This window comes from Anguilla rostrata, chromosome 8 (genome assembly GCF_018555375.3).
Source record: "Anguilla rostrata isolate EN2019 chromosome 8, ASM1855537v3, whole genome shotgun sequence".
NCBI lineage: Eukaryota > Metazoa > Chordata > Actinopteri > Anguilliformes > Anguillidae > Anguilla > Anguilla rostrata.
Genome location: NC_057940.1, coordinates 37,875,867 through 37,890,269, shown reverse-complemented (window position 1 = coordinate 37,890,269; position 14,403 = coordinate 37,875,867). Strand labels below are relative to the sequence as shown.

Below are 14,403 nucleotides of genomic sequence, written 5' to 3'. Positions count from 1 at the left end.
TGCTCCTTAAGTGTTGGTGAACTCAATGTAACCGCATACGGTGTCATTTATATTTCTGTTTGGGTTAGTGTGTATGTGTTCTAATTGATTCATTTTAATACCAGGTGTGAAAACATGCCATTCAAAAGAGAATCTTCGTCAAATCATCACCATTTGCATGTCCAGGAACAGAAGCAGTAGGACAGGCATGATGTAAGGTAAAAAAAAAGAAAACGTTTTCCAGTTTGCATCCCTCAGCCGTTGGTTTTGTGGTTTTGCATAGAACTATAATCAAGCCCTATCTAAAGATGAGGTAAAAACATGCAGATTATGATAAGAGAGTCTGACTGGAGGTACCCAGCACGTCAAAAATATTTGTAGCAAAATTGTACGAAGTGTTATAAAAGTTAAACACCGTGTAATTGAATTTAATATTGCCCCTGCATGCCTCTGCTCCCAGGGTAGTAGTTTGCGGCTTGCAAAGAGTACATGGTGTTCTTTGGCATTACTGTCCTGGGAGAGCCCTGTATGTAGTATAGTAAATTCACTCTCAGTTTCCCTGATCAGCACTGGAATGATGTTGTATACTGTAGTGCACACTGACATCCATCAAATAGAGGTCACCACCTAATGATGAGGTAATTAGATGATGATGATAATGCCTGGGAGTAATCAATAATGAGTGTGTGAAGAGATGGCGTTTAGGAGCACGATATGGAATGTATTTGTGCGCTTGCTCTTATTAAACACACACCTTCAGCGGACATGCTTCCTGCTGCTGCCTTCTGTTTGAAGCACAGCTGCTGAGGGAAAATGGGGAATGAGTCATGTGTCTAAGCCAGCCAGGGCGGGGAAAGTCATCACAAGATATTTACTATCCGCATGGGACCAGTTGCTCATTGCTTACCCTTTCTTGGGGGGGGAATGTTCCGGAGTCCCTTGCAGCTGGTGTACCTCAGCTTAATCACCTCCATCTGGGCGATGGGGGTGTCAGAAAGTCCAGTCTGCAGGTTAGAGCACTGGACGTGATGCACCTTGCACATGTGGTCTTCACATGTTCTTATCTTGAATGCTGTGTCATCTCTCTGGTGAATGAACAGGGTCCCATGTAAAAAAAAAAGGAAGAACTATGTAACTGTGAAAACAATACCAGGGCTGGACAATGGAGCCTTTTCCTTTAATGTAGAAAACAGGGAAATCTGCTAATACCCCTAAGTCAGGATCTGGGCTGGTGGGTAAGTGGGGACCCCCTCATTACTTGATAAAGCATTACTCCTCCTTGGATGCAGGGTAACTATTAAACTGTGAGACGTTACATTTAGACTAAAAAAAGAAAAGAAAAGGGTATCTTCCAGTTTTTACACTGCTAGTAAGGTGGCCTGCTTTCCTTGAGCATTAAGTCAGATGTGTCACTCAGTTTAATCCATAGTGACATGTGGAACTGTAGTCAGATCATACGTGACCATTCTGGGAGCATGGAGCACGCGTCCTTGAGTTAGCTTACTATCCCACTCATTCTACTCTGATCACGCAAACACTTTGTGTTCCTACATGCCAATCTTCACAACTGATTACATGAAAGTTTATCATGTGTCACACATTATCAGATTGTTCTCTGACAAATCAGAAGAAAATGGACAAGATTACACTTTCTAATCATGCAATGCATGTTATCAGAGCTTACTATGTGAAATAAAGTTGAGAAATTGCTATTTATTGCCTATCAGACTAAAGTAAGATTGATGGAAAGGGTACACAGAATAAATTCAGTCACTGCCATTCAGTCTTTTAAAGTAAAATGAAATAATTGCATGTAACATTAAATAAATGAATCAATACGTGTTTATATTAGTTCTAAATTTTAAATAATTTACTCTAAATATACCTTATATACCTTTGTTGCTGTTTTTGTTTTTTGTTTGTGTTAATCAGATGAACCTATAGGGTCCAAGTTAAACTACGCGGTCGTTCCCCACACTTGGAACTGTACTTCCCTCTAGGGTTTTCAACACACTTCGTTCCTGGTTATGGTTATACACTTTGTTGTACGTCACTCTGGATAAGAGTGTCTGCCAAATGCCTGTAATTTAATGTTATATTATATACAGACAGGTGACAAATTAAAGGAAAAACCAACATAAAGTGTCTTAGTACGGTGTTGGGCCACCACGAGCTGCCAGAACAATGCACCTTGGCATAGATTCTACAAGTTGGAACTCTACTGAAAGGATGGAACACCATTCTTACAAAAGATATTCCCTCATTTGGTGGTTTGATGATGGTGGTGGAGAGCACTGTCTAAAACGTTGGTTCAAAATCTCCCATAGGTGCTCAATTGGGTTGAGATCTGGTGACTGAAGGCCATAGCATATGATTCACATCATTTTCATACTCATCAAACTGTTCAGTGACCCCTCGTGCCCCGTGGATGGGGGCATTGTCATCCTGGAAGAGACCAGTCCCATCAGGATAGAAATGTTTAATCATAGGATAAAGGTGATCACAATAATTTTGTATTGATTTGCAGGGACCCTTCCCTCTAAGTCAGTGGTCTCCAACCCTGGTCCTGGAGAGCTACAGGGTCTGTTGGTTTTCATAGTGACTCTGCACTTCATGAATCAATTAGAGCAGTTGATTACACAGTTCACTCAACTCACCTGGTGTCTTGGGTCTCAATTGGGTGCTGATTTTCAGGTGAAAACAAAAACCAGCAGACCCTGTAGCTCTCCAGTGACCAGGGTTGGAGACCACTGCTCTAGGTGGACCCAAACCATGTCAGGAGAATCCCCCCCACAACATAACAGAGCCACCGGACTCCCTCACTGTAGGGGCAAGTATTCAGGCTTGTACCGTTCTCTTGGTGTATGCCACACATGCATTCGCCCACTTGTCGAGAATATGGTGTAGGATGACTTCTCTGACCATATCAGTATTTTCCACATCTCTGTAGATCAGTGCCTATGCTTTTTGCACCACTGAACTCTCACATGTAATGAGAGTTTTATGCACTGCAGCCCCACTATAACATTTCTTACTATGTAGTTGTCAATGGACTGTTCTTGCTGACAGTGTGATCAGGTCCTGCATTGAAATTCTCAATTTCCTTCTGTTTTTCCTTACATATTGCACTAACGCTTGAGCATCACAGTCATTAAATGCACGCTACACAATTTACAACATTTACTGATGTCTTTCCCGTAGATCTAAATGCAGATGTCACTTAGGCACTGTTCCTATTGAAACCCTGTTTCAAAGTCACTTAAATATTTTCCTCTTGCCATTTCAATCCAAAATCAAGGTCATCTGGGCCTGTTGCCCTGCTCAACATTTCTGTATATGCCACAGAGCATGATAGGAAGTTAATTGCTGAATTGTATCATGTATTATGTTTTTCCACTAATTTATTCAGGGTTTCCTTTGATTTGTCACCAGTCTGTACCTTGTTATCGCGTTCGCATGCGTGATTGATTGATGCTTGGTTTTGCTATTGCCCCTTGTCTCCACTAGATGGCGCAACATCTCAATTTATTTCTCTGAAAAGACAAGTAAGGTGTCTGGATTTCCCAACAATAAAATAGTATGAATTATCCAACAACTGATTGATTTATACCGTTATTAATTTAATTGCACAGTAATGATTTAATTAATAAGTGTATCTCTTTAAATTTACCTTTAGATTGTAGATTTTATTTATTATTTATTTACTTATTTATTCATTCATTTATTGTCCGTTGTGTGTCTGATGTATTACGTCAGTGTTTAACTTTAATTTGTAATCTTTCCCCAAACAAGCATATAAAACAAAATAAAAAAATAGCAAGGATAATGTTAAAATACATACCCAGAAACAGCTTTATGTCTGAGATGACATAAATTGAAAATTATGTATATACATATAAAAAGGTGTTAATGAATGGCTCATAAATTACATTCATTTGATATAATTTTAATAATGAAAATCTAATTTATAGATCTATATTATCTAAACACACACTGCAAAATGCCCAGTGTTAATTCAACTCTAACAGAGTGCATATGAGTCCAATTGGGACCATATGCACTCTGTAAGAGTTTATTTAACAAACAACATTTTACTGTGTATGAACCCACTGGGACAATCTTATAAATAACTAAATAACTGACATAATAAAGCAAGTCATTGAGCATTTTCATAACATGAAGTGATGGCTAAAGTCACTTTGAATTACGTTTGATCTGTAACAAATCCATCAATTTGCATTTTGATATCCAGCAATTGCTCGTATCCAGAGGGTCTGCAATGGCAGCTAACAGGGAATCAAACCTGCTACTATTCAGTTGCGATGCCAGTTCTCTAATACTACACCACTGCAATTTCACTGCCGTGCATTGTGAAACAATATCACTCCTTATCATCAAAGAACCCTTTGGGCCCAACTCCAAAGATAATCATTTGCCATGCAGAAACAGATCAATCGAAACTTATTAATAGCGCTCTGCGACATTAATTACTGCCTCAGTGCTGCATAATAATACACATTTATACAAATTGTTATAATAATTCCGTTAGATTCAATTAGTCAAATTAATCGTGTGATCTGTAAATTTGAAAAAACTGCAATTTCTTTTCATGTCTGTTCTTGATCGCCACCATATGTTTGTGATAATATATTCCCTGATTAGAATTCCCTCTCTGAGTAAGACTAGCATGGAAACATGTTGCCTACTGACTCACACACGACATACGTTTTATGAAACAAGTTTCTTTTCCCTTGTTTCACTAATTGGTCTCCGTGGAAATAACTGTGCTGCTTTCGATATTTAATTTCCCTTATCTTAATGCCAAGGACATCGCTTGGTCCAAGACTTAAGACTTCGTTTCGCGGCCTGAGTGACCATAACATGTGGTGAAAAAGACAACCATGCTGGTGAGGTTCAGACAAAAAATTGCAGGACCGTTTGACGACTTGTTTTAAACAAGTGTCCTACCCGTTTTTGTCACAAGGGGCGCGCTTCGCATATAGTTGTATCGAACGAGTTAAGACGCGCCCCACTGCGCAGCACTCACGTTTTATGCCATTTTATTAAATAGCCCTTTTAGCTCAGTGCACGGAATTAAGATTAAACACATTCGCATTAGTTTGTTCGAGGAAGACATGGATTGCTCGGAAGAAGTACAATCTCCCTCAGACGAAGCAAGATCCCCAATGGAGTTAAAGAAAGGAATGTCAATATTTCTGGATGTAAGTGAAATTTATGGAAAATTCGGTTAATACACGAATGCTGTGTAAAATTACATATTTAACTGTTTCTGATGGGTTGCGCTCGCATGGAAGTAACATTATGTTTTCAAATAAATTAAATAGAACTTGTACACAATTGCTGTAGCGAATTCAGTTTCAGGAACTTTGAGGCATTACAATACATACCGTTGCCTACTTTAGAAAATTGTTGTATTTAATTAACGAAACACGTTATAGTAGGCTACCGCATTATCTATTAATTTCGATAGACATTGGGGAGGATTAAGTAATAACTTAAGTGTAGTCTAAATTCCGTTTTAGTATAGGGTATGTAGACTACCTATAATTGTAGTAGTTGTGATTGGCTTTACTATTTCGGAAATGCGTAACTGTTTCAGCTTTATCGCTAATGTCGCAAATTTCATTGCAAACGGGCTTTTACTGAAGCACAGAGAGCAACAGATGGGCTGCGCGAGACCGTGATATTATTTATAAGAAACGGACCGTCGATTTGATTTTCATGGATATCTGCAATTGACATGAATATGCAAGACGCAAACAAACAAACCGCGAAATAGATTCAATCTAGTTAAAAATCTGAGAATGTAGCCTTCTGGCTGGTGAAAATTTTGGAAAACGTGAAATTAAGAAATGAGGCGATTCCGCTCAATCATTCACGCTCTTGGAATGCTGACTTAATTTGACAGTACTGACCTTTCATTTCTGCCTGCTATTTGACTACTCTGAATACTATCCGTTTCACCTCCTCGGAAATGATACTTCGAACTTAACGCAGTCATTTCCCGCCTATACACATGTACGATTGCATATAAACAGCGAATACTCTATGATAATGTTGTTAACTAGAATAATAATATAATGGCAACACTTACAATTGTGCGTCAGGTATTACTTTGTGAACATTTTGGTTAATAGTGCTTTTAATGTTTTAGTTGCTTTGATCGCTGATATGGAATTCAATGTAGATTGCACTTTTAACATGTGTAGCCTATTTGCTGAACCAGTTACGCGCAAATATTGGTCTTCTGACATTACTATGATATATGAATGCAATAAACCAGCATTCTCGAGAGAAATCTTCATTGATTGTCGTACATCTCAAATCCCCTATTCATATCTTAACCCCTGTCCAACATAAACATCCAAATTATATTTATTACCAGCAAATGTGTGAATATCAGGCCAATGTGGGTTACATTATTGGCTATTTTCAGCCTTTTAAAAATATCAAAATGCACTGCTGATATGGAAATGTAGTTGCTGTGTTCTCTCTTCTTTGGGAATAGGGGTATTTTTTTTAATGAGATTTAATGCATGCTGGCACTATCGCTCCCCTATATTAGTCTAATAGTTGGATAGCCACTGGTTTGAGAATGGCAATCCTATCATAATTATAATGTTTGGACCTTAGTCATGGCGCTTCGGTGTATGTGCTTTCTCATGTTTTCTCAGCACACCTGGCAGTGTTTAGGATGACCTCATCGGATGCCCCCTGCCACTATCTAATCATTGACAACTTTTCATCTGTGGATGTAGCCCAGGCCTTTGTTCTTGTGGGGAACGGGAGCGGTGAAGTGTGCCCACAATTGTGGTTTATCATGTGTGCACATTGGGCTTCTGTTGGTCAAGCGAGAACAGATGATTGTGTGCTGTGAAAAACACCTCGGTATTTGACTAACTGTAAACGGAGTGACCCCTTCCAACGGGTGAATTTGTATACAGACTGTGTTTGGATGGCAGATAAATGAGACATTGCTGTTTTCCTCGACCGTCACCTGTTTTCCCGCTCCACTGACCTGCGTGGTGAATTTGCAGTCAGCGCGTCCTCTCTGCTGCTGTCGTTCCCTATAGGGAAAGCACCTGCATGCTTCGTCGTGCGTACGGAGGGATGGAAAGCCTCAGACTGAAAGGAAGAGCGCTACACTCCAACCGGGAGGGTTCAGTTATAGCAAGAACGTACGTCAGCGTACGCCGCCCATCTCCTGCTTCTATTTGCATACAGAATATGAGCTGTGGGTCCTCTGGTATTCATAGCCTGGAAGCTTTTTTTGTCTACTGAGTGCAGACAGCTGCTGGTGATGAGAAACATGTCATTTTGTGGGAAGCACTGGAACCATCACAGCCAGGCAAAATATGATATTTTTTTTTGTTGTCGTCGTTGCATACAATGACTTGTAAAGTGGCTGCGAAAATCGAACCCCGGTCCTGACGTGGTGACTGCGGAGGGTGTCGTGTTTTAGTTTTTACCGAAGCCCTGGCCGTAGCTCGCGCGTCGTCTTTTGGGCCCGGTTCGCCACGGCATGTGTGGTCGATGTATCACAGCTGGGAATCTTTCATGTCACAGACGTCAGAGCGCCGGAGGACGGCGTCTGTCTGTAGACGACGACCGCTGAAGTGCAGCGGCCGAGCCGCGGTACGGCCTCCGAAACGGGCGGCGCTGCAGAGCGGACGCAGCGCGGGACGTTTCAGTCCAGCTGTCGCTGTCCTCGCGGGTGAGGGGATTGGCCAGCGGTGCCAGTTTGATGGAAAGCTGATAATCCCATTGGCGGGAGGAGGTGCCCGAGCCTCTTCCTCGGCCGTCCCTTTCTTCTCGCGCCCGGCACCGCGGGGTCATGTCTGTAAAGAGCAGGGGCGGTCTGAAAGAGCGGCATCGATCAGCCGCTGCCGCAGGAACACGCAAGTCAATCACGCTTCCTCGCCCCCAAGCGCTGCGCACAAAAAGCCCTGCTTTTTTTCACCCGGTGGCCAACAGCAGACGTGTGAGATGAACGGATTGTTCCGGAAACACATAAGTGGCTCTGATTCCATCCTTAGAAATTATCAGGGCCATCCTAACAAGTCGTCCAAAAATCCGGCACTTTTTTTCACCTTGCTGCCGAAATTACACCGTGTGATTACATCGTACCGTCCTGTGACGTGAAGAGCAGCTTAAAGTGTTGTCCGTCTAAACATGTTGTCTTTAATTATTGAGCATTAACCCTGGCAAGAGTAATCGATTCCCTTTCAGGAGGGTGACACAGAGCTGGTGGCCCGAAGGACCAGGGTTTTCAAAGGCGCTGAGGCCATCGTTCTCTCTTTCATCTCTGTTGTCCGATATAAATAACTCAGCTCTGTAGTGCCTTTGAATGTAACCAAGGTGGTGTTTTGTTCTTTGAAGATGTGCAAATTCCATGACAGCCCTTTTTCTCCTGTCTTTTTCAGATATTAAGAAGAGCTGATAAAAACGGTAAGGTCACCGCCGCACAGCATCATGCTAGGTGCTAACTGGTCTGATTCTTGCCACCACTGTGCGCTACGCTAGCTTAGCTTGCTGTGACGTTTCCTGGGGCGAAAGGTTGAGCTGGCCACTGGCATAAACACTCTGTGGTGACATTTAGGACCGCAACCATCCCTGTGCCACACAATTCAAGTTTTCAGTGGTGGGTATGATTTCTGTTAAAGCACTTTGGGGCCACAACAACATTCTTTTTTAGGGCCACCAAGACCATAGGGCCGGCTGGAGTGAAAGGATTCCTTGGGCAGACACGACCTCTCAATTAACCACGGTTAAAAATAATGAACGCTGTTTCACTGTTGTCATGGAAACTCTGGATTGGCTATACCTCTGTGCTGCAATGACAGATGATTGATACGTTAATATTGTTAGACTGGCAGGTATAGCGACAAGTTGAAACACCCTTTGTTTCCACAAACACATTTCCCTTTGTGAAATGCAAATGATAGACAAAGGTAAAGCCAAGCAAATGTACATTTTAAACTGTAGCTTGCAGAAAGTGTGACTGATTTCAGGTTATTGGTTACCATTCGTTAGTTTGCAGAATAATATTTCACAGTGCTTGTGACGGTCATGGTTCACATTTTTTATTTGTGTGCAAATTCATGGAATTTTTCATAGCAAGGAAAATAAGTAATATTGATGAGGTATTCATATACTACAGCAATTCTATATACTGAACATATTTTGTCAGTATTCTGCCTGATTTTCCCATGTTACTTCCTCACATTGTTCAGAAAATATGTAATAGAGACAGGGATGTGATGCCAACTTACTCATAGACATGAAAGAGGAGCACCATCAATCATAGAGTATATTAGTAATAAGGCTGACTGTGTACACTATACTTCTGAAATTCTTGTGAGAATTACTAGCATGTAGCCAAAAAGTTTTTTTTTTTCTTCGTTTACCTTCAATGTTATTCTATTGGTTTTTATCAATGTAGCCCCAGATGGGTGGAGCTCCTCTATGTTTTCCACAAGTAAGATAACATGTTAAGATAACTAGACAAAGTAGCTGTTTTATCCATATTTTATTATCCCTAACATTGTGATAATAAATGTTAAAATAGTTTAACATTGGACTCAATATTTGGTGATCACTGTCTTTCTGCTAATTTCTTACCTTTGTGTATTAATAGTATGGAAGCACAATGCTGCTATGTCGATATTTTTACCTTATGAGAATATCTTATAGTTAAATAAGTTTAATATTACGAAATACAGTTAATAGTTATTTTGTCTTTGACAGAAAAGAAGACATCATTACCAAACTATTTATTCACTCATTATCATGAAATAACCAATTTTCTCCTTATTAGGAGAAAAGATACATTTTAGCCTAAACGTGTAACGTTGACACTGTGTGTTGATGGCATGCCAACCGATGCATCCATTTTAATTCATGCTTCTCCTGGTGGTGATCCACACATGTCTTTAAGCTGTGCAATCATTATTGAGACTCTCTTTTCCCAAGCCACTTATAAAGGACATACACAAGTGTTGTGAAAATATTAACGAGGGTAGCAGCACTACAAAAAATTATAATTAAAGCTCCTAGCCATAACAGTGTATCAAGGGTGCCAGACTCGACTGTACTTTTAGGATGTGTTCATGTTTAGTGTGAACATACTCGGCTAACTTGATGACACGTTTAGTATTAAAGGAAGAGCAGAAATTGTGCTGCAAAATGAAGTACTGTGCAGTAGGCAAATAATAAGAGTGAAATGGATGTTTCACATTAAATCCGGCAGGATAATATTTAGTATGTCTTCCCCAGCTTGGCTTCAGAAAGTAACATTGCAAAGCTGGGATTCTATTTTAGAGCATCCCGTGGCTAGCTTTGCCATAACACATTTCTTCACTATTTCCCTAACTTGCACAAGTGTGAATTATTCCCCCGCCTTGGAAGAGCATTGTCTGAATGCTGTAATTAGAAAGATCCTACGTACGCAGGCATCAAAGCTTGAGGCAGATGTCTTTCGGCTCAGTCCGCATGTGAGTGGCCATTCAGCTGACCTCTCCATATTCAGATCAAAGTCATCTTTAGCCATTTTGCCTTTCATCTCTACACATGCTGTTTCCCAGCCAAAACATGGCGGATTTTTCCTCCCTGATTCCTTAGGTGTGCTTCGCCAGAGTATCAGTCAGTGTCAGTTTTTTTAAATGCCCAGTGTGCAGTTTAAGGACACCGCTCACGCATTTATGCCCAACACGTTCAGTACATCACATATGCGTACCCACATGTTCAGAGATATTTGTGAACAGCGGAGGCGCTGGGGTGTGAGCCACCTCGTTAGTGCATCAGTGACGCAGGTTCTCATATCGGCGGATTGTTCAAAATGTCGGTTTCCACTGCAGTCACATTTTGAACCTCATGCATGACTCACCCAGACTTGGTGATGTCATCGCGGGGAGCCTGAGGCTAGAATATGGCAACAGGGCACAGCCTTGCTCCGGCTCTCTCGCATACATAAGCATGAGCTGCTTCTCTACACCGCCTGAAGCCAAACACCGCGGAAGGTCTGGACAGCGCTGCCCCAACAAAGTATGAAACATAACAGGCCTCTTTCACTCTCTTGCTCTCTCTCTCTCCCCATCTGTTTTTGTTTTCTTTGGGATGTACATGTCAGATTGCAAAATGTGGTATTATTGTGGTAGTTTGGGTCCCTTATTGAAGGAGATGAGTTTTTCCCTCCGTTTCTCTTTTGATGCCATCAAAAGCTCTGTGCTCTTTTCAGATGATGGTAAGTTGTCCTTTGATGAGTTCAAGGCCTACTTCTCGGACGGAGTGCTGAGTGGAGATGAACTGCAGGAGCTCTTCCACACCATTGACACTCACAACACAGAGTAAGACCAGTTAACGCTATTATTCTGTTTGGTTGCCTGTTTTGGAAGTAATGTATGTGACAGGATACCTCCCTTTTTTTCTTAATGTGCCTTGCATGTCACAATACAACTACCATTTTGTAGTGATTGTCTATTTGCATAACTTGGGAAACATCACAGTTTTCATTGTACCTCACTCATTTAGTGGAAGAAAAGATGGTTTTGAAATAAAAATGCAATACTAACAACTATATTACATGGTTCACTACCTTCTAGAAAATACAGTTCTAAATGAGCTCTTCCATCTCATCATATGAATGCAGTTGAGAAGGTCACAACACCTTGCTTTTTACTGAATTGTTTATAAATGTGTTGCTCTCCTATGGTGACTTTATCCACTGCACTGAAGTAACCTTAAACTACGGTACATTCAATTAAACACGGACACATTGTACAAATGGCTTTACAGACCATTTTTAGACTGTTTTTAAACCCAGTGTGTTTTCCTTTCACAGAAAAATTGAACAGCTGTGCTTTTCAAAACAAGACATATAGATTGTTGTCTCATTTCAAGGCGTTTCAAACAGCTCGGTTGAATGAAACAGAGTTACAATAGAGGGCAGCGGGGACACTTTTTAATAATAGTTCACACACCATGCTGAGCCTTCCAAACAAGGTACACAGTTTAGAATTCTGCAACGTTTTTTTATGTTTGTCAAAGCAAAGTGGGTGGCTGTGAATAATTCTATACTGTCACCTTGTTAATACTGTTAATTATGTAAATTAAGATTATATATATCTTAATTGGCAACCAGTATAGTAATTGTCTGCATGAATAATTACTAAATTGCAAAAACATATATGAGTACATTGTATACTTCACATTATATGCGTTTGTACTTCAAAATTATTTACAAGTACAAAAATACTTCTGTGGTCATTATGTACAGTACTTTTCAACTTAAATGTGAGCCTCTTTTTACACTGTATGCTTCTGCATCTCTCTCTACTTAAATGACGACTCCTTATTGTCCCGCTTTCCCATGATTTCCAACCCAGTCACAATTTTCAGTGCTAATGATTTCTGACCTCTACAGACAAGCCATGCAATGTACTGTAAGCTGCTAACAGCTTTTGGTGGTTTAACGACAGGGTCATTGCACAGTATGTATGTGGCACATTTTAAAATAATGTCCTAAGGAACCCTACCAGTCACTGTATTTTTGAAAACAATCTGGCAGATTGAATAGTACAGTGGTGAGAAATCACTGACTGATGAGAAAAAGTTTTTGTGGTCATAAATGTTGTTGGATTTGTACCAGTCCATAGCCTTTTCACAACAAATGGCTAAAGTTAACATAGCTGTATTTGGTTCATTGTAGGATATGTGACCTTCCACAATATTCATGTTATTCAGCAGTAAGTTAAGGTGGGCTGGATGGCAGTATTTCCTCACTGATCCATGTAGAAATGAATGGAGTACTATAGTGATGGGGAAACTGTGTGGTAGGAGGTTATTTGTCTTTGCTGATGTATTTTGCTCTTAGCCAGGTTATTGCATGGAACATTATTATTTCATATTTGTACATTATATATAAATAAGTATGAATTGGGTTTGTATGGAAACCATTTTGAATAAATCTGAAGAATTTCAAAACAAAGATGGTTTTATAGTGTAGAATTTTTAATTATCTCTAACCATTTGATCATTCTCTGTAGAGCTGGAATGGGTTTTTCTTGTTTGCACTGCAGGCTCGAGCTGTTTGGTTTCATGGCTGGTGGACTTTGCATTGAGCTGCTTCACAAATTATCGCCCAGTCATAGAAATAATGTCATGACAACAGGCTCTGCTCTGAGTGAGTCAGGTCCACAGCGAGCTTTCACCTTAGAACACTGGGACAGGTACAAACGAGGACATGCGGCCCACACAGCCGACAGGGGAGTGTGCGGATTCCAGCAGTCTCCTCCTTGTCTGTCCTCTTTTTATTCAATCATTGTCTTCATCTGCAGCAGTGTCATCACCCTCATCCTCACCAAATTGATATCATCATGAACAGCATCACCATCATCATCATCACCACCACCATCATCCTCATCATCTTAATGAATTAATATATTCATAAATACCTTCGCCATCATCAACGTCTTCATTAATATCATCATAAACATCCCGTCATAATTTTTATCAATTTCGTTATAAACATCATTGTCGTTTGTTAAAACGTTCACATCTACATCATCAGCACCATAACCTTGTCAGGATCATCGTGAATATTAAAATCATTTACAGCTAAATCAGTGTCGATATCTTCAACTTCAATATGATACCATCAATTGTGGGAGGGAATACATCGCTGATAATTTTATTTCAGAAATTAGGCCACGTATCAAAGAAAGACCTACAGGAGACTTACGTTACCTACTGAGCACTACAGTACTGCCACAGTGTATGGGAGCTCATAAATAGTTTATGTCTTCCAAGATCAGAGGATTTCCATTTTAACTCGGAGATGATCAAAGAAAAGAAAGTGATTGATTCTTCTGCTAAAGTTCAAATGGTTATTCAGTTCGTGAAGTAGCCCCAGTAAGAGATGCCTGGTGGACTACTATAAACAGTAGAGCCTGTCTTTATTACCTGCCAAGATGGCTGAAATGGAAATTGGTAGTGCGTAGGAGGAGAAGGGTCCCTGCCTAGCACTGAAAAATGCTTAAAATATACCAGACAAGTGTTATTATTTTGAGGAGTTTTATATATTACGAGAGCATAATAGCATGTGGGACAAAACAAAAAAAAAAACTCTGTATTTCTGTGAAAGGGTGTAATTAGGAACTTCACTCCCTCCCTTACCAATAGGAATTTAACATAAATTGAAGGTGGCAATATTGCTTGCAGAAATATAAAAACTTAAAATAGCAATTTCACTGATGTAAACTGGCACTGATGAAGAAAAGGGACAAACAAATGTTTTTTTTTCTTCTTGCTTGTCTTGAACACTTAAGCTACTGAAGTTTGATATTCAGTGAGCTCCATAATATTTGGGACAAACATGTATTTTTCTTCATTTGGCTCTCTACCCCA

At 40.2% G+C, this 14,403-nt stretch overlaps 1 protein-coding gene across 1 annotated transcript in view; it reads left to right on the top strand.

The window, feature by feature from the left end:
• Positions 1-4,964: 4,964 nt before the first annotated feature.
• Positions 4,965-14,403, top strand: part of necab1 (N-terminal EF-hand calcium binding protein 1) — a 36,146-nt gene continuing 26,707 nt past the window's right edge. The window contains exons 1-3 of the mRNA XM_064348154.1: positions 4,965-5,201; positions 8,424-8,448; positions 11,237-11,345. Coding sequence (XP_064204224.1) covers positions 5,115-5,201; positions 8,424-8,448; positions 11,237-11,345 — 221 coding nt within the window. The 5' untranslated portion in view covers positions 4,965-5,114. The remainder of the gene's footprint in view (positions 5,202-8,423; positions 8,449-11,236; positions 11,346-14,403) is intronic.